Below are 21226 nucleotides of genomic sequence, written 5' to 3'. Positions count from 1 at the left end.
ACTAGTGCAACCTGATATCAAAGTACCTAACATTTAGGTGCCCATAGTTACACCAGCCATAAACCTGACTTTACTGGAGGCATCTAAATGCAACAAGGGCATGCATAACTTACAGAAAGTTGCATGTGTAAGTGTCAGTCCTGCTTGCTCATCCCATGCTCCACCCCTGTGCATGCTGTTCTTGCGTTTATGTGCTATTTTATTTTGGCATGCTCTTAACAGAATAACACTAAGAGGCTTATTTTCGAAAGAGAAAAACGCCCAAATTCCGACCTAAATCGGGAGATGGACGTCTTTCTCTTGTGGGTGGCCAAATCGGTATAATCGAAAGCCGATTTTGGGCGTTTCAAAACTGCACTCCGTCGCGGGAACGCATAAAGTTGACGGGGGCGTGTCGGAGGCGTGGTGAAGGCGGGACTGAGGCGTGGTTATCGGCTGAGCAGAGATGTGCGTGCTCGGCCGATAATGGGAAAAAAGAAAGGCGTTTTCAGAGAGAATTTAGGTCACTTTTGTTGGACCCGTTTTTTTCACGAACAGGTCCCAAAAAAGTGCCCTAAATGACCAGATGACCACCGGAGGGAACCGGGGATGACCTCCCCTGACTCCCCCAGTGGTCACTAACCCCCTCCCACAAAAAAAAAAATGAATGTTAAACACTTTTTTCCCAACTTGTAAGCTAGCCTCAAATGTCATCCCCAGCTCCATGACAGCAGTATGCAGGTCCCCGAAGTAATTTTAGTTTAGTTAGTGCTTGTTTTTTTTTTCTTCTGATTTTTCCTCTCTGCATGGGTCCCGCGCAGCACCAACTAAAGTAAAATTGCTCTGGGGACCTGCATACTACTGTCATGGAGCTAGGTATGATATTTGAGGCTGGCATAGAGGCATCTCAGGGGGACCAGTGCACTACGAATGCTGGCCCCTCCCACGACCAAATGCATTTGATTTGGTCGTTTTTGAGCTGGGACGCTTCGGTTTCGATTATCGCTAAAAAACAAAAACGCCCAGCTCAAAAAAACGCCCTAATCCAATGTATTGTCGAAAAAAAAGATGGACGTCCATTTTTTTCGAAAATACAGTTCGGCCCGCCCCTTCACGGACCCGTTCTCGGAGATGGACGTTTTTACAAATGGGCGTTCGTGTTCGATTATGCCCCTCTTAGGGGAAATATTGATGTTTTCCCACATATGTATGTACATGCCTGCATCCGGTATGCTGTACAGTTATGTGCTAGAAAAGGATAGCAAGAGCAAAAAGTGAGGTAATGAACACATCACAAGCAGAAATCTGGAACCAAGGTGGATTTATTTCAACCAGCATCTAGTGTCGCACATAAGGAGACCTGACACGGCTGTGTTTCAACAAAGAATGTGCCTGTGTCAGGGGTCACAGTCACTCTAGAGGTGTGTCGGTCACAAATAGCTCTAGGAATGTGTCACTATTACACACACACAAGGTCGAAAACTCCAACTGTAGGCCTTGGTCAATAAATATGAGGCTAATGCACTGCGTCAGAGGTGTCACAGTCTCTTCAGAAAGGATTGGTGTTAGGTTCTCTAACAGTTCAGGTTGCGGCTTTGACCTGTTTCAGGGGCCGACTACAGAAGACGTCTCCTGCGGCTCACCTGGATATCGTTTGATTCTTGCAGGGTGTGGACTGCTTTCAGCCTCCTTTTCGTATGCTGTGTTCAGAGTGGAACCTTAATTTAGTCATTCAGGCTCTTCAGAAGCCTCCTTTTAAGCCACTCCGGAAGGCCGCCTTGAAAGATTTTACGCTAAAGACAGCGTTCTTGGTGGCTCTTGCATCAGCACGTAGGGTCCAGGCTCTCTTGTCGGGATTCCTTTCTCTGTTTTTTTGATGGCGGGGTCTCCCTGCGCATGGATCCTTCCTTTTCTTCCGAAAGTGGTATCAGCATTTCATCTCAACCAATCTGTTTATTTTGTCCTTTCATAGGGAGGACAAGGAGGCTCAGTATTCTTCCTTGAAGCATAGAGTCCTCATTAGATATCTGAAAGTCACAAATGAGTTTCGCAGATCAGACAAGACAGTGTTCTGTGGTAAATAGACTTGGCCTCATGGCTTACAAGCCCACAATTGCTAGATGGCTGAAGTAGACTATCGCATCGGCTTATTTGCTTGTGGGGAAGCAGACTCCTCAGGCCTTGTGTGCGGAGGCATAGCGAAGGCGTGGACATCCTGACCTGCCCCACCCTCACCACACACACACACAGGGACGGCCAAATTTCAAGGAGTGGAGTGGAGGAGTGGCCTAGTGGTTAGAGCACTGGTCTTGCAATCCAGAGGTGGCTGGTTGAAATCCCACTGCTGCTACTTGTGATCCAAAATCCAAATAAATAAAGGGAGTGTCAGAGGCATAGCAAAGGCATGGACATCCTTCTCACAGAAACATCCACATTTTGGATGTCCTCAAGTGCCCGTCGCAGGGGCGGAGGCATAGCGAAGGCACCTAACACTTGGACGTCCTTCACCCATACTAAAAAAAAAAAAAAAAAAGACATCCCTGATGAGCACTTGGACGTTTTCACCTGGACTTGTGTTTTTTTAAAGGTTGTAGACGGCTATTATACACACAGCTTGTCTGCGTGTATTAAGCCGTCTTTGGCATGCGCAGAGCAGCCATGCATAATGCTTGGCTGCTCTGCACTGGCTTCCCCTCCTTAGGAGGGAAATGGTGTGCAAATGAGCTAACAGCGAGCAGCTCATTTGCATGCGATTTCCTTCATGCATGCCCGTTCCTTTCCTAATCGGTAAGGGAAGGGCTTTTTCCGTTCAGTTACTGCATCAGTCCACTGGCATGTCAGGGGGACCAGTGCACTACGAATGCTGGCTCCTCCCATGACCAAATGAATTGGATTTGGTCGTTTTTGAGATGGCGTCCTTGGTTTCCATTATGGCCGAAAACCGGGGACAAACCATCTCAAAGGTCGACCTAAATGTTAAGATTTGGGCGTCCCCGACCTTATTATCGAAACGAAAGATGGACGCCCATCTTGTTTCGATAATGCGGGTTTCCCTGCTCCTTTATGGAGCCGTCCTGCGAGGACGGCCCCAGGAAAACTTGGGCGCCCTGTTCGATTATGCCCTTCCACGTCAACCTTTTACATGTATTTCTAAACTTTGTACAATTCACAGAGATTGCAGTGTACTCTTAAAGTTTATGTTAAGCTCTTTGTCTTACAGGTTCTCAAGAGCAACTTTGACAGGCATTTACTCTTGAATTTTACTGAAAAGATGTTTAACATGAAACAGTTTGAACAAGTAAGTGAAGTGCAAATATATCTTTGTGTATCAGGAAGGAAATGAGTGCCTAACAGATCTGCTGCTGGCTCGGGACATGGGCATGCAGCATGACTCTCTGGAAAGAAGATTTGTCCAAGTTGTCACGTTTTAGTAGATCCGTTCTGATTCTGTTGGTTATTTCACCATGTTGATTATGGATGTCATGTAAGTCACTGTAGAAAGAGCAAATGCAGCAGGTCCTTGACATCTAGACGGTGTACAGTGTTAAAATGGGGAAACACAAAACAGCAAAATCAGTACATCAAATAAATAAAGCAATTAATATAAAATCAGATAAAAATGCAAAATGCTAAAATAATTTTCAAATTATAAAAGCAGAAAAAGTACATAGGGAATGGGATTCAGTGATCTGTCAGAGCCAAAGCTGATACATAATCATGTTCAAATTAGGTTCATAATGATAATTTATGTGAGGGGATTGATATTAAGCATAAATAACCTTCTAGAGTAAGAATGATTTTTCTTGTTGCAACTTGCTCTAAACTTTTCAGCAGTAGCTGGGGTGGGCATCTCTGATCCTCTAGAGTCACCAACTACTCAGGTTTTCAGGATATCCCTAATGAATTTGCCTAAGATACATTGGCTCAATAGTATTAAATTTTTCTCATATATATATTTATTAACCACTGTTATTATATGGGTACACTTTCAATAGTTGTACTTAGTATACTCTAATATTTATTAGGGATATCCTGAAAACCTGACCAGTTGGTGGTTCTCAAAGACTGGAGCTGCCCACTCCTGGCTTCATTGTTACTGTAAAAACCAAACTGCATTTTAATAAGGACAGCTGGACCAAGAAATGACCATGTTGCCATATAGCCCTGCTTTTTGTTCTAGGAGAAAACCTTTCTGGGATTTACAGTTTTAATATTTAACATGCTGCACACCAGGAATGTGCTCAGCATTGCTGTAACTTATCTGTCAATGGTCCTGCACTCCCTGATAGACCAAGAAGCATTCTGGACATCAAAGAGCAAAGGAAACAGAATCGAACTCAAAAGTGAATACCTCGGGAGAGGAGATTTATGAAAACAAAGAACACTGAGCAGAGCCAAGAAATTTAGTTTAGTTTACTATCAAATATAACAACTCACTTTAGACAGAACCATGTGAAAGCAGGTTGCAAAATCTTCATAAATGAAAGCAAGCAAGCAAGTATGTAGAATAAAGATTTCATGGAAATCAGCACATCAGGCTTGCCAAAGAAAAATTGAAGTTCACATGACCATTCTGGTGCACAAAGTATGTGATGGATCGTTTGCCCTTTTAATTTAGCTAAAAGTGAGCCGGGGAGAGCACAGCACTGCCTCCACGGTAGAGTCCAGGAACCTGTCAGATTAACAGTCTACAGGTGAAAGTGTGAGGGTTTGAAAAAGCTGCTATAAGCTCTCAAGGAAAGTCAGAGCTGTGATTCATAATAACGATACTCAAAATCCTGAAAGATAAAATGCTGCTGCGATTTCATAAGGGTTGGCTGTGCTACTGTTTGATTTGGCTTGTCTCCTTATTCTCTGGCAAGGGGGTGCAGAAAAATGTGAATTAGCATGCTGTCTTTTTAGAGACATAACTTTGTTAGATTACATAAATTTATTTTGTAAAGCATTTGTTTTATTCAGTGTGAATCATTAATAAAAGGAAGCAGCTGGGTGGCAAATGAATGTTTGAAATTAGTCTTTCTAGTCAGGGATTTCATGGAAGGTGAAAGTGTGTTTTTCAGAAATCATAAATCTACAAAGTGCATGGGTACAAACTTACCTTCACTCACGAACTGGCAGCCTGAGCCAGGTCATTGAGGGTTGACTAGTATCACTTCTGTCTTTTTCCTGTGCTGTCTCAGGTAATCATTTGCTACACTATTTAGTTCTGATCAGGGGTGTATCTGAGGTTCGGCGGTAGGGGGGGCAGGGGCTAGAGTGAGGGGGCACATTATAATGCCCCCCCCCCCCCACCGCTGTTAACCCTCCCCCGCCTACCGCCAACCCTTTCCCCGCCTACCGCGGTCACCTACCCCCGAGGTCCGTTCCTGCCGGTTTTTAAAAATATTACTTCAGCTGGCGGGGGACCCCAACCCCCGCCAGCCCAGCCGAGGTCTTTAACTTCTTCATCCTCGTGCTGTTCCTGCAATGCATCCTTCCAGTTGGACAGAGTTTGACGTCGCAGCATGTTGACGTCCTGCACGTACAACGTGCTGCGACGTCAAACTCCGTCCAACTGGAAGGATGCATTGCAGGAACAGCACGAGGATGAAGAAGTTAAAGACCTCGGCTGGGCTGGCGGGGGTTGGGGTCCCCCGCCAGCTGAAGAAATATTTTAAAAAACCGGCAGGAGCGGACCTCGGGGGGTAGGTGACCGCGGTAGGCGGGGAAAGGGTTGGCGGTAGGCGGGGGAGGGTTAACGGCGGTAGGGGGGTCCAGGGCGAAATCTGCGGGGGCCCAGGCCCCTGTGGCCCCACGCAGATACGCCCCTGGTTCTGATGTTCAGTGAGTAAGGAGGTGTTTGTGGAAATGAATGTGGATATAAATGTCCTAAATCAATTTTAATGAAAACATGTCTAATCTGATACCTGGTCGAGTATATTAAGTTGGAGAAATGGAGATGTCACTTTGGAATGGATTCTTTTGAAGGCTCAAGTATGGCTTTATGCAGAGAAATTAAAAGTATAATGGTATTTCACAGTCTGAGGGAGGGATTCTCGGCCATCAACAGTTTCTAATCAGAACCAGATGCAGTCATGTTGTGTACCAGAAGGTGCTGTGATCTGCGTTCCCATGCTGAAGATTGTTCCCATAATGGATGAGTGAGGCAGAAGGGGATGAGACTCAGGGGCCCTCTTACAAAGGTGCGCTGAAAAATGGCCTGCGGTAGTGTAGACGCGTGTTTTGGGCGCACGCAGAATCATTTTTCAGCGCACCTGTAAAAAATGCCTTTTTAAAACTTTTTGACGAAAATGAGCGTTTGGCAAAATGAAAATTGCTGTGCGTCCATTTTGGGTCTGAGGCCTTACTGCCAGCTATTCGCCTAGCTCTAAAGTCTCACGCGGTAACTGGGCGGTAATGACCTATGTGTGTAAAATGCCACTTGGCGCGCGTCCAAAAATGAAATTACTGCAAAAGCCAGGCGGTAACTCCATTTTGGCCCACGTAGACACTTATGCGGCTTAGTAAAAGGGCCCCTCAAATATTTTGAAATAGACAAAAATCCATGGTAGCTGCAAATGAAGGCTGTTAGCATGTTAGGCCCAGTTCTGAACGAGCCAGAAGACCGAAAAGAAAAGAAGAAAATTGAAATACTAGGCAGCCAAAAAAGAAAAAACAATATTGTTATATGTAAAAGGAAAAAAACAGCTTTATTGATGTATTATATGTCCTCATGTATTGTTCACCTATAAATAACTAACCAAATAAATATCTGTTGGCAAACAATTATGGGAAATCTCTGGTTTATGCAGCAGTGTTCTCGAAGATTTTTCATAACTTAACCCTTTGACTTTCTAATAATAGGTGCTTTGAAAATACAACAAACTTTGTAAACATTAGTGACCAAAATGTCACAGGAAAGCTGGGTAAATGCCACTTATTATTATTTCAGCATTTTCTTCCAAGCTTCCTCCGGTACATAGAGCACTTCTTCATAGGAGAAAGCAGTGTGGCCAAAGAAGACGCCTTGCCCACCCTAGCAAAGCTTATTCTAAACAAGGCTGAACCGCCCAGTGTTGCTTCAATGGCTCTTGAGAAATATCCTCTTCTCTTCAAAATGCCGTAAGTTGACAGTGATCCTATCGATCTACATTATTAGCGATATAGAACTGAAGTTCCAGAAAGTTCTAGAAGCAACACCTCTTTAGCTTAGGATGTTTTATCTTTAGGGCATGTAGGTGAATAAATTTATTTTTGAGTGCAGGAGTGGTGTTAACATCCCAGCAGTTCTAGGCTACCTAATAAAAAATTCTGAAAATATGCCTATTTTATAAAGGCAATTTAGGTGATTATGTGCTTTTATAAAATAGGAAGTCAGAGCTATCTTAAGAATACTTTATGAAGTATGCACATACATAGCAACTTCACTTGAATTATGGATCTGGGGATACTTATGCATATATAAAGGCCCAGTTTGTAAAAATCCAAATAGCACTTTCCAAAAGGATAGAAAAAATGGTAAAAAAACAAATTACAGCTGGACACCAAGGACCCTGTTTACTAAGGTGCGCTAGTGTTTTTAGTGTGCGCTAAAAATTAACATGTTCTAACGCTAGAGACACATATATTCCTATGGGTGTCTCTAGCATTACCACGCGCTAAAAACGCTAGCGTGCCTATAGCACAGCTTAGTAAACAGGGCCCCTAGTATTGAAAAATAAGACAACCAAGATGTCATCTTGGTTGTCTTCTTTTTCAATACTTGGTGTCCAGCTGTATTTTATTTATTACATTTGTATCCGGTGTTTCCCACTCATCGCAGGCTCAATGCGGCTTACATAGTAACAAGAGAATACAATCTGTAGTATCAGAATCAACAAAGGAGGTATGTGGTAGGACAAATGAACAAGGGGTAAATGGGATAAAAGAGGTATGAGAGAAAGGATAGGGATAGGTAAGGACGTAGAGCGATAAAGAAGAGGTAGGGTAAGAAGATTGGCAGGAGGTAATTTCTAAGTCATTGTTGTTAATGATAAGATGAACCGGAAATGGATGGGTTGCTTATGTTTGCTTATGGTAGGTCAAGTCGTTCGGGTAAATCTGTTTGAATAGATGGGTTTTCAGTAGTTTCCTAAAGGGAAGGTACTCACTAGTTGATCGAATGTATCTGGGTAAAGCATTCCAGAGTTGGGATCCCAGGTAGGGGAAGTTAGATGCATGATATGTTTTATACTTTAGTCCTTTGCAATTGGGAAGGTGCAGGTTGTTTTTTTTACCATTTTCTCCATCTTCTTGGAATGTGCTATTTGTTACATATATATTCCGGATTTTGATGTTAATTTTTATATTTGTAATTTTATCATATTTATTCTTACATCTGTGGACATTTTTATTGAGCACTGTATTTTTCTTTTATGCATATTTTTTTTTACTGATGTATTTTACTTATTTTGGGCCCCGTTTACTAAGGCACGTTAGCATTTTTAACGCGCCTACAATTGGTGCGCTTGTTAACCATGTAGGTGCATACACAGTTAACGCATGTTAAAGATGCTAATTCGCCTATAACGCTGCTTATTAAACAGTACCCTTTGTCATTTACTTATGCATCACACATTTTTTATTGATGCCTTATCTATATATATTGTTTTCATTTTGCATATTTTACGTATTGTGTGTTTTATTTATGTATTACATTTTTTTAATGATTCATTATCTCTGTTTAGACTCCTGAAATACAGTTCTGTATCAAGTCTTCCATCAGTAAACTTTATTTAAAATCCTACCATTGTGGCTTTCATCTCTGGAGCGCAAGGTCTACTTCCCACTGTTTCATTGTACCAGAAGTCATTTTATTTTAGTACAGGGACTCATTCCATATAACGGGAACCCTGTGCAAAAATAACCTGTTTTAACAGTAGCCCACATTTAACTTCTCTCCTGAATGTTATTAGTATGACCTGAATATTTTCCTTGGATGTTCCACCTCTGATTTTTCCCTACTCTTCATAGTAGTGCCTTTTAATAACACTTTGTTCTGTCTTGTCTAAAATAAAGTAAAACAAAAGTATAAACTACATATGATTTTTTTTCCCCCTGAAGACTTAAAATAGACCATCATAAAGGTGAAAAAAGTAAAGAAAACGAAGTCCACCCTGTGTTGGATTATATATTATCTTTCGTTCAGTTACCAGAAAACGGCGAGATTACTGGTCTGTCCCAACTGTGGGCCGCTTGTGTAGTTCTTCCCCACGTGAGGTAAGACCATGAATATTTGGCTCAATTCTGATGTGGATGTGTAAGAGAAACATTATTATATTCATAGGGCTACATTGTCTCATTTAGAATTTATTTATTGAGAAGCAGAAGTATATTGCAGTTAATAATTGTTAAAAATATCTCTGAATGCCATAAGGCAGTAAATGATCCCATTTTTCAGGTTGTCCATAGTGGATCTGCATACAGTATATGCATACAGTGACGCTGGCCTGAAAAGCAGGTTGTCTTACTGGCATTTGTTTGGTTACCTGGTTGTCCTGAAGTCGAGACTTCCTTGTGGCACTCAGACACAAAGACGATGTGATTTATAAAAGAACTATGTAGTCCGCTTGGTTTTTCTTTTTTTTTTTTGTTACATTTGTATCCCGCGCTTTCCCACTCATGGCAGGCTCAATGCGGCTTACATGGGGCAATGGAGGGTTAAGTGACTTGCCCAGAGACACAAGGAGCTGCCTGTGCCTGAAGTGGGAATCGAACTCAGTTCCTCAGTTCCCTAGGACCAAAGTCCACCACCCTAACCACTAGGCCACTCCTCCATTTTTGTATGCCTACTGTGCCTTCTCAGATCTTCTTGATCTTTGATCTTCTGTCTTGTTCCACTCGTGCTTTTTTGTGTTTGCCTTATGCGTTTTGGCTGTTTTGGCTTCTGTATCCTCCTTGGAAGTCTCTTCCAGATATCACCACTCTTTCAGTGAAAAGACATTGCTACCTTCCTTTTGAGCTTCTCTCCGTTCACGTCTTAAGATGACCCTTTGCCTTATCTCCTAGTACCTTACACATGGGCAAACTCTGTCTGTGGGAGAAAAGTTGTCAGGCCTTTTGTGTTTCCCCATCAACTCATTGTATCTTTACAGGGTGGAGGGGCTTTCCATTCCTCTCTGATTCCAGACAGGAGAGAGAGAGCCCCTGGCTGGGCCCCATTGTGGTCCTTGCGCCAGAAAGACTGCCCACTCCAGTGGAACCGTATTTAAAATGTTTGTGTCATAACTAGAATTCACTCTCCTTGATTTGGAGGCGACTAAGGTTTGTTATTAGGTATCAGATGCTGAATGTTGGCGTATACAGGTTTTAAAATGGTATTCTTTTGGCAGACCGATGGATAAAGGAACAGTTCTGCCACGGCTCATAGCACTACTAGAATCACTGTTCGCTGCAGTTGACAGAGGAAACCTCAGTAAAGGTATGTCAATTTATTCCTTTGTTATACTGTTTATTAAATATTCTGTTTAAAAATGCAATCTTGACATGGGCGTGAAGAGTAACTTCAAACTTTGCTGTGCCTTCTTATTATGAGTAACAACCGTTTGCTACCCTGTTTCCCCGAAAGTAAGACATCCCCCGAAAATAAGACCTAGTAGAGGTTTTCCTGAATTGGTAGATATAAGGCCTCCCCCGAAAGTAAGACCTAGCAAATTTTTGTTTGAAAGCAGGGCTGCCGAGAGCCGGACAAGGCCGCCCCCCCCCCCACCCGAGGTTGCCGGGCCCACCCTCCGTCGCCCCGGGAACTAACCTTAAACGCCTCTTTTCACCTTCGCAGCAAGCAGCAGCAGGGCAGACCTCTCCTTCTTTCCATGTCACGCCCTCGCGGATGTTACGTCAGGCGAGGGCGGGACACGGAAGGAAGGAGTGGCCTGCCCTGCTGCTGCTTGCTGCGAAGGTGAAAGGAGGCGTTTAAGGTTACTTCCGGGAGCGACGGAGGGCGGGCGGGCCAACCCCGATCCAACCCTGATGTTTCCCCGAAAAATAAGACAGTCCCTGAAAATAAGACCTGGTGCATTTTGGGGGGCAAAAATTAATATAAGACAGTGTCTTATTTTCGGGGAAACACTGTATGTGGAAAAAGCTTTCTAAAATCCCCCCCCCTTGTGTTTTCAGTGTACTTTGTACTTTGTTAAAAGAGAAAGTGATGACTGGATAGAAGTGATGCATTTTAATATACTTTCATGTCTGTTCAGCCACCAACTTTTCTTTCTTTCCGTGAAATGCATCTGCATGTGTGTTATTTTCTCCTTTATGGAACCTCATTAGATTTAGCGTTCTATTTGCAGTTCTGTTGCTTTTATCCCACAGGAACCTTGTTTGTGGCCTGCCAGGCAGTAAATGCGCTTCTTAGTTTAGAAGAATCTTCCGACGTTCTCCGCTTGATACCTGCAGAGCATGTGAAGAAGTTATTAACGTGAGTTCTCAACTGACTTGTTTGTGCACTTCATGTAACAGCCTTAAAGTTTACAGATGCAGAGACTTGAAGCGTGTGGTTGTCGGGGTGGGATCCAGTTCCTTTGAATGGAAAGAAGGGTGCGGGGCTCTGAGTGCTGTACTGTGTAGGGAATGTTTAAAGCCGCTCACAGAGGTTGATATTCAAAGAGCTGCTGAGTGGTGAAATGAACTGGTTAATTTTGTCTGGAAATTTGCAACTAGAGGTGCTGTTCCATAAACTTAATTGTATGAAACCTGCGGTTAGGTTTAAAGGATCCAGTTCTGTGAGCATTGAATTTCCCCTTGACATCAAATTTGAAACTCCCTTAAAAACTTTAAGCAGCAACTGGAGACTAGTAATTTTACAACAGCATTCCCCCTGATTTGAATATCTGGACCAATATACTGTATATATACTGTGTTGCCAACACTAGAGTCTTGTCTCTGCCCCAGCCCTTCCCTTTCTTTCTCTGTCCGATGTTGTCTATTAATATTTCCCTAAATCTTTGCCCTCCCCTAAAATTTGAAATTATAATGTAAACTAGGCCTCTTGTGTTTTTCTACTTTCTCCCCCTTTCCACTCTTTATATAATTTTATTGTGTAAGCCGCCTTGAAATTTCTGGATGGTTGTATATGAAATAAATATGAACTATGCATCATTGTGCTAATCAGCAAAATTTGAGACGTGTACTCTGTTTTGTCAGCTAAATCTGTGTGCACAGCATTTTCTTTTGTTTAGACAGATTTTAGCTAACGCGTTTTTCCAATTTTATCCGTAACAGCTTTGGTGAATTGGGCCCATCAGATAGTTACCATTTGCTCGCCTCATGCGGGCCTGGTATGTTCATGTTTTGCTGGCTTCAGGTGGCACATGAGGGCTGAGGAAGGCCCATGGCAGCAGGCAGTGTTTTTTTGTTGCATAAGATTGCCTTAGAGACAGCTGTAGTACTGCAACTATGTCACTATAAGCCTTTAGTCATAAGAACCCAGCATTTGTTTCCTCATTCTTCCCCCTCCTCTCCCAATCCATTGCAGTGATAATCCTTAACTGAGGCTTCAGACCATGGTTCCTTCTGGAACTTGTGTGTTTGAGTTGAATCTGATGTCTAGGTGTGGTGGCTGTGACTTCTTCCTGAGGTTGGGAAGGGATGTGGGGAGAGAGGGACTATAAACGCTTCTGCCTCCACAGTATGACCTGCTACTGGAGCAGCAGTTTGGAACTGAATAGGGATGTGTATTTGTTAGCGTACCTTAAAAATGGAATTTATTTGCAATTCATTTGTGCACATTAAACACTTTTATTAAAATGAATGTGCAAAATTGTGCAAAAATTGGGAAAAGTCCAGAAAATCCAAAGACAAATTAAAAATCTTTAGCCTGTCCCTAGAACTGAATCTGGGTCTCCCACTACAATAGATGTGCACATAAAAAGGATTTTTAAAGATGTAATACATCTTGCTCGTGTTTAGCATTGCTCGGCAGTGCAACTTGGGAAAAGTGTATTAAAACTTAATTTTCATTAGTACAATGATTTGTATTGCAGGTCATTCCCCTCAGATACCTCGGTCTTGCTGCTGGCTGACCTGTACTACACTAGGTTAGTTCTGTGTGGTTGCCATGAACAATTCTCTCAGGAAAATTTGATGGAAATATTTTATAAGCTGCAACCAAACATTTCAACAAATAAATCCAAGGTAATTTGTTTTTCTTATGGCTTTACACTGGTGTTTTGTTTAAACCTGAAGGTAATTTTCTGTGAGCGTAAATTTTTGTGCATGAAGTAATCCGATGTTGCCAGCTTAGTTCGATGTTTTAAAAATTTAGACTTTGCGTGTATGTGTGTGTTCACATGTCTGTGTTTGATCTCGGTGGTCTACCCCAGTTGTATTAATTTTTTTTTTGTCCTAAATTGTTGTAGTTATTCCATGTGCAGTTTACTCACATGTAAAAAGTGACGAGCCCAATATTCAGCTGGCGGCAAATGGTGATTTGTTGACCGTCACCAGCGTTAGCCCTGGAAATTCAGTGCCGGGCCATGTCCGGACTCTGGCATTGAATTTCCAGGTAAGCAGAGCTGGCGAAAACATAGCTGCTTAAGTGTGATAGTCAGCACTTAACCGGCGATGATGAACAACATAAAAATAGGATTTTCTTTTATGCAGCTCTGTTTGTGCAGTTACCTTGGGTGGTTAAGTGCTGACCCCTGTCCCCGACCACCCCCCAAAATAGCTGGTTTCACATTGGGTGCTAACTGGACATTTTCAGCGGCAGTAGCTGGTTAAGTGTTGGTGAATATGACTGGTTATCCCCGAACAAGCAATTTAAACCAGCCAGGAGCCATTTCTGGCTGGTTAAATTGCTTTGAATATCGACCCCGAAGTTCTTAGACTCCATTTGCTCTGTCTGTGTGTGTCTTGGTGTAGCGTTTATGATTATCATTTCACCACATGTGAGTATGGCATCCAGAGTGCCTCATCATCTGTGTGAGGGCAAAGAGTGGATGCAGAAGAGAAGTTTTAAAGTAACGTTTATATGCCACGTGACTTGTTTCCAACATTATAACCCAGAAATAGGTACAGCCTACTTGTATACACTTGGCTGTGGTTGGTTTGTTATCAGGGCTGCAGGGGGGCAAGATTCCCAGGGCCCGGCCTGGTGCCGGGGTTTATCTCTCTCCTGTGTGTTGGGTCCCGGCATACAGGAGCAGCGAGAGTGACAGACCATGGGAGGAGAAGAGAAGACGCGGGAAGGTAAGGGGGAGCTGGGGGCAGCAGCGGCCTGCATGGGGTGGGGTGGCTCTGCCCCGGGCCCAGCATTGTTTCTCAGCGGCCCTGTTTTGTTATGGAGCAAGGACTGTGAAAGGCAATTTTCAATGCCATTTTTCAAATGGAAACTTGCCCCAGTGTCTTGGAGACCCTTTATCCTGCATTCTTTGAAAGTGCAAAGTTCATTGACTTAAAAGTGGTATAAGGCAGGTTGCATACATTTCAAAATGAAATTTCCATGTTTTCTTCTGGCCTGCCCTAACCCTGCCACCAGCTGTACTTCTTTTCCCTGAATTGACAGGAGAAGAGGGGGTTCAAAAGTAGGCATCATTTACCTGCAATATCCATTTGAGCCCTTTTCTAAAGACGTTGCCACAGGATGTTATTATGCATTTTGGTTGTCAAACACTGAAGTTTATGTCTTTGAGTGCTTTCTGTGAATTTATGCAGACAACGCTAAAGCTTTTGCCACTGCTCTCCACTGATGGATGAGCTCCAGGGCACTGATGGTTCGTGCCATAGTCAGGGCCAGTGCCAGAGTGTTAGACGATCTAGGGAAGCTTGCAGTCTTGCACACGCCATCTGTCCCTTTCTTACCGTAATTTTCCATGTCTCTGTGCCCCACCTGAGATTTTTCATAATTAAATTCAATCATGATTAACCCAGCATCACCCAACCCAGAGCAATCCTGTAAAAAAAAAAACGTGTAAACCACATTACATTTTGTATGTACATAAATAATGAGGGCAGTTTCCAAAAGTCATTTACCTGGTTGTTTATCCAGGTAAATAGGCTATTTGAAAATTACTCACCCTCCCTGCATGTAAAAATATGTGGATGGTTCTTTTGTTTTGCTGCTGCTATTTGCCACCCTGGGCAGCTTCCTAGTTTGCATGATGGTTAAGCAATCCTATGGCACCGGGGCTGCCGGGGGGGGGGGGGGGGGGGCAGGGGGGACAAAATTCCCCAGGCCGGCACTGAGGACTCTCTCCTCCTGCTCTCAGGCTGCCGGCGCTGCAGTCCTGGTCTCACCTGCCTGCCCTCGGCTCCGTCGACAGCCCCCCTCCGTCCACCACCGTAACCAGGCCCCCTGCATTCAAAGCGGCAGATCGCCTCCCTTCGGGCCCTCCCTCACTGTGCCCCGCCCTCACAGAAACAGGAAGTTACATCAGACGAGGACGGGACACAGTGAGGGAAGGCCCGAAGGGAGGCGATCTGCCGCTTTCACATGAAGGTGAGGCACTGCCGATTTGAACGCAGGGGGCCTGGTCACGGTGGCGGACGGTGGGGGGGCTGTTGATGGGGCTGGGGGTGGACGGGTGGAGACTGGGGACTGCGGCACCAGCGGCCTGAGAGCAGGAGAGGGAGGCAACAGTGATAGGGATTGAGGGGGGCGGGGGCCCCGAGGGCGGCCTTGCCCTGGGCCCGGCTCAGTCTCTTGGCGGCCCTGTATGGCACACAGCAGCAGGGATGATGGATCAGAGAATTGTCACAGAGCCTTTCATGTCTAGGTAGTAGTTCAGATTCAGCTTATGTCAGCATAACCATATAAGAATGTGGCCAAGTGGAATGAGCTGGTCTTAGCCCAGCTCTGGGTGATATAGTAGAAATGTTTGCATCATGGCTCCTGTTACTGATTTGTGACAAGGAGATGAGGTGTAGCAGGATTTTTACCTGATATCAAGGGACTGTTTATGACAGCATAATTAGCACAAAAGATCCCCAAAACCCTGTTTGTCTTAAGCTTTGATTATCAAAAAAATTCCATCAGTGGAATGAACTAGTGAAACCTGCTTGAAATCGCACTGCGGCTCCTTGTGATCTTGGGCAAGTCACTTAACCCTTCATTGCCTCAGGTACAAACTCAAGATTGTGAGCCCTGCAGGACCAAAAATAACCATCTACTGTACCTGAATGTACACTTCAGTAGCTTTTGGGCTTGTTTGCAGGTAGAGGCTGACCGAATTTCGGTCTCTGTTTCGGCTTCCCAACCGAAATCAGCACAACATACGGGTTTGGTCATACTTTGGTTTTGGCCAAAAACACCAGTGCATTTTTGGCTGGAACTAAAACTCCCCTCCACAAGCACCACCAGAGTAGGTGCTCTAGGCCACCTCCCCAACAGAGAGCGGGCTCTGCTGGGCCAACTACAAGCTCTTCTCTTCTCCCACCTGAAAGCCCTCCTCAGGCCTACCTTTAGAAGGTTTGGTGGCATCTTTGGTGCAGGAGTATCCCCAGTCACCCCTGCTCCCACCAATTCCACAGTCAAAATGGCCTTGTTAGAGTGCCATGGAAGGTTGCAGTAGCCATTTTGAGATTGGAACCGGCATGGACAGCAGCAATCCCCAATCTGAAAATGGCTGCTGGGACCTCCGATGGCAGTCATTTTGACTGCAGAACCAGTGCAGTCAAAGGTTTTTAAAGGTAGGCCCAGAGAGCACCTTCAGGTGGGGGGAGGGCAGAGGGGATATGGTCATGGGGAGGGATGATTGGCTTGGTAGGACCTGCTGTCTGCTGGTGATGGGGGGTTGGGGGGGGAATGTCTGTATTTGTTTTGGCTTCTGTTTCTGCTGAAGCAAATTTCGGCTGCTGATTCGGTTTTGGTTGCCCTCTAATTCCAAGCGATATATAAGAAATATATATGCTAAAAAAAATTGTCAGTCTTGGAACTTATCTTTCAGGCGTGGCACTTGGTATGGCAATTAAATGCTCACCTAAAAGTCTTGGAGGGGGAGGAGGAGGTAATACCTCTCTAGAATGGAAAAAAAATAATGTGGTTTCCATGTTAGGCTACTTGAATGAACACCAGGTACACACAATGAAGAACACCAGGTACACACCAGGTACACACCTTCTGAAGAAGGGAGTGCCAGCTCTCTTATGCTAGTCTTGATATGCATGAAGATACTATCACCCTATATTCATTTGTATTCAATTTTGTTACCCTTTAGTTCTGTGAACTCTAGAATGGGAAATTTTTGATCCACCCTTTGCTTCTTTGAACACCATCTTTGTCCACTTTCTTTGAGATGAGTTGATTTAGTGATTCCATGCTATCCATGACTTTCACACCATATGTCCAGATGTAACTTTAACAGCCCTTTGTAGAGAATATGTGAGCCATGAAAGATCAAAGGAAGGAAACAAAATACAGCTACAAGTTGGAGGAGATTCATTCTCTACATCTAGTCTCACAAGATAAGACCTTGAGTCAGAGCGGTGATGGCTCTTACTGCATTTTAACCTTTATAAATGACTTCCTGTTTCTAGAATCAAATTAGGTCTCAAGGAAGAAGAATATAGAAAAATGGAGGGTTAATTTGGAGTGCAAGGAAACAGTTGGTTTAATTGTTAACTGAGCAGATCACACATTCTTTGAGGTCGGTTGACCTTTGTAAACTGTTGGGTTGCATCTAGGGCTTCTGATTGTAGGCGTTTATTGTTTAGAACTTTTGGGGGCTTCTTTTTGAAGTAATTAGGTGTTTTCCCAGGGTCAGAAAAATAGGAGTTAGTGAATGTCTTTGCATCACAAAACACAAAGTTGTGGCTTTTGAAGTGTATTCCATTCAGTGACCTAAACCACAGTCATCCATTGCCAGCTCCTCTTCTTCCAACCTTAATATCAATCCTCCAGCAATCCAAGTTTCCCCATCAGGAGTGGGGAATATTTATCAGGATTTTCTGGTTATATGTGATCTGCAAGTTCTAACACTTAACACTGTCAAATCTAGGAATTTATAAGACTCCAAATGATTGTTAGCTTATCAAAGCATATCAGTTTATGATTCCCGTATTCTCTTTGACCAGGTTCGACTGCTAACCATTAGAATATTGAACCATTTTGAAGAGCAACTTTCTGCAAGTCTGCTGGTATGTTGCAACATTTTTTTTTTAAATCCTATTGAATACGTGATATATACCTAAGCTATTTCTACCTAGTTTCTTATAATGGATTTTGCACGTTGTAAGCTTTGTACATCTCTCTTAATAATCGAGCATCACTCTTGCTCCTGAAAACCCTGCCTTTTGCCTGGGGATCTAGTTAGGAAAAAGGGCATGTTAAGCATGTTATGAACCATTTGTGTCTTGTAGCTTGAGGGAAAGTAGCAAGGTGTTTATAGCAGAGTGTATGGAGGGGGGCTAATGGCAGGGATGAGATTTTACACGGTTAGTTTTGACAAGCTGTCAACTTGTTTTATTTGGTAACTATGATCCATGGATAAATTGCTTTCGGACTGTTCGTTTTTTTTTGCTCTTATCAACCACTATGAAATTGCCTGACCTGTGACACCTATCATATCTGGTCTAGGGCAGTGCTTATAATACAGCTAGATGAAAGTTTTGCATTCATTTCTTGCCCAATGGTTGGTCACAATGGCTGTTTGTGGCGTGGTTATTGAACCAACTCATAGCTGCTAATGCACGTTTTAAGTAACTCTGTATTCTAGTGATATGTTAGCATAAACAAGTGCCAAATAGTAGGCCTTAGCAACATCCAATTTGTAATTCAGAATCCCCAGAAGGCAGGTTCTTCTGTGATTTATTTTCAGAAAATTAGCTTTCATTTCACATCACAAGCTGTGGTTTGCTTTATTTAGGAAGGGGTTGATGGGGCACTGAAACATTGCTATTCTAATGTAGACATAATATAGTTGGGTTTTCTGAAAGTACTGCACTGTCTACCTACCTTGGGTTTGTAATAAATAAATGTATATTTCTATTACATAGCTTTCCACTATTCCAGAACCTGTGGGATAGCTGTGTCCATCAACCAGCCATATGCCATGGATGTAGAGCATTTCCAAGCCTGGAGCAAGGTAGCAATGACAGAGTCTGAATAATTTTTCATCTCAACTGAGCCCTTTCAATGGCCAAGCCACAAGACCAAAGGAGCAAGGACCCACCTTGAGCACTGGACCTTGCTTCAGTAGGCCATGTACCTGCGGGAGATGGAGAGGAGCCCCATCCAGCAGTTGAATCAGGTCTGTGCACCACAGCTTCCGCAGCCAATTAGGGGTTATGAGAATTATTTGACCCCGACGCAATATCATCTTTTTCAACAAGCACCCTACCATGGGCCAAGAAGGGAAGGCATATAGCCAGGGCTGCAATAGAGCACTGATCCGAACCCAAATCAGACTACTATTAGCTGAAACCCCTGGCTGGAAAGTACCCACTCCCCCGGGGTCCAAGAAGTGCCTGCTGAGAAAGTCTGCCTCCACATTCAAGGACCCCAAGATGTGAGCTGCCAACAAGCAGAGAAGAATTTTCTCCACTCAACTCCTAAGGGAGATCGCCTCCATCACCATCAGACGAGTGCAGGTCCCGCTTTGCCACATATAAAACCTTGCCCATGGCACCACTTCCATCACCGCCATCATTGACCCCAGAACCTAGACGCAGTCCCACACCATGAGCCTGCTTAGACTGAGAAGATGAATCTGTTGAACCAACTTTGACCTCCTGCATTTCATAAGGCGATTGTCTCCCATGCTGTGTCAAATAGAATACCCAGATATTCCAGCATTTGTGATGGAGTTAGTCTGCTCTTTTTGAAATTTATCACCCCACCCAATGACTGCAGAAGACGGACAACTTTGTCCATCGCCACCATGCTGTCCGAATTGAATGACGCACAAATGAGCCAGTCGTCGAGATAGGAGTGAATTCGGATTCCCTGGTGCTACTACTACTACTACTACTTAACATTTCTAAAGTGCTACTAGGGTTACGCAGCGCTATACAATTTAACAAAGAAGGATATTCCCTGCTCAAAGGAGCTTACAATCTAATGGACTAAATGTCAAGTTGGGGCAGTCTAGATTTCCTGAATAGAGGTATAATGGTTATGTGCCAAAGGTGACATTGAAGAGGTGGGCTTTGAGTAAGGATTTGAAGATGGGCAGGGAGGGGGCTTGGCGTATGGGCTCAGGGAGTTTATTCCACGCATAGGGTGAGGCGAGGCAGAAAGGGCAGAGCCTGGAGTTGGCGGTGGTGGAGAAGGGTACAGAGAGGAGGGATTTGGCCTGTGAGCAGAGGCCCCACCACCACCATAACCTTTGTAAATGGCAAGACCAAAGGGTGAAGTCCTTAACTGGAAGTGATGGCACAGCACCGCAAAACGTAGAAACCTCTGATGTGGCAGCAATATGGATGTGTGCAAGTACAATTCCTTGAGATAGATGGTGGTGAGAAATTCTTCTGCTTGAACTGAGGCTATCACTGCTCTTTGTGTCTCCAAGCGAAAACGGGACACTCAGAGGAACCAATTTAGACCTTTGATATATAAGACCAAATAAAAGGTGCCTTCCTTCTTTGAGACAATGAAGTAGATGGAGTATCTGCCTTTTCCGTGTTCAGCCTGGGGAACTGGAACAATGGACTGTAGCACCAGCAAGAAATCTACGGTAGCCTGAACCTTGACTGCCTTGGTTTCCTTTCGACTGCAAGAAGAGAAGAGCAACCAGGTGAGAGAACTGCAAACTTGCAACCTCCTGTAAGAATATCCATAACCCTCAGGTCTGACTTGATTTTGGTCCTCTCCTCCCTAAACTCCTGAAGCCATCTTTCCACTGAAGGAAGAGAAAAGTGGACCTGCCTTGCATCATTGCAAAGCTTTGGAGACATTGAGTACTCTAGCTGACAGAAAGAAGGAAGGACTATCTCTCCACACGAAAGTAAGATTGGCACGCCTGAAAACAGGACTTCTGACCATACTGCCGACACTTTTGACCTGGATTGGCCACTGTTGGAAGCAGAATACTGGGCTAAATGGACCATTCGTCTGACCCAATTGGCTATGGGTAATCCTGTCCGTTGCCGCTGGGGAGGGGAAAACACTTCAGTCCTAGAAGCTGGAATAGTTTGTCCACCTACTGGAAATAGAAAATACTGAGGAGCTGGACTGGATGCCAAGACAGAGATGTCTCAGCTTAGTTTTCATTTCTGTATCTCCACCTGCTGGTTGATGGACACAACTATCCCACAGGTTCTGGAATATTGGGAATGACTAATAGAAAATGATCAG

At 43.9% G+C, this 21226-nt stretch overlaps 1 protein-coding gene across 2 annotated transcripts in view; it reads left to right on the top strand.

Moving 5' to 3' along the window:
• Positions 1 to 21226, top strand: part of UTP20 (UTP20 small subunit processome component) — a 226829-nt gene that overhangs the window by 30795 nt on the left and 174808 nt on the right. For both annotated transcript variants that reach the window (XM_030213822.1, XM_030213821.1), the window contains exons 11-17: positions 3200 to 3277; positions 6911 to 7080; positions 9061 to 9216; positions 10329 to 10417; positions 11308 to 11413; positions 12978 to 13128; positions 18007 to 18069. In XM_030213822.1, the coding sequence (XP_030069682.1) occupies positions 3200 to 3277; positions 6911 to 7080; positions 9061 to 9216; positions 10329 to 10417; positions 11308 to 11413; positions 12978 to 13128; positions 18007 to 18069 (813 nt within the window). The remainder of the gene's footprint in view (positions 1 to 3199; positions 3278 to 6910; positions 7081 to 9060; positions 9217 to 10328; positions 10418 to 11307; positions 11414 to 12977; positions 13129 to 18006; positions 18070 to 21226) is intronic.

Source organism: Microcaecilia unicolor, chromosome 9 (genome assembly GCF_901765095.1).
Source record: "Microcaecilia unicolor chromosome 9, aMicUni1.1, whole genome shotgun sequence".
In the NCBI taxonomy this organism is placed as follows: Eukaryota; Metazoa; Chordata; class Amphibia; order Gymnophiona; family Siphonopidae; genus Microcaecilia; species Microcaecilia unicolor.
This window is presented reverse-complemented; position numbering and strand designations above follow the sequence as displayed.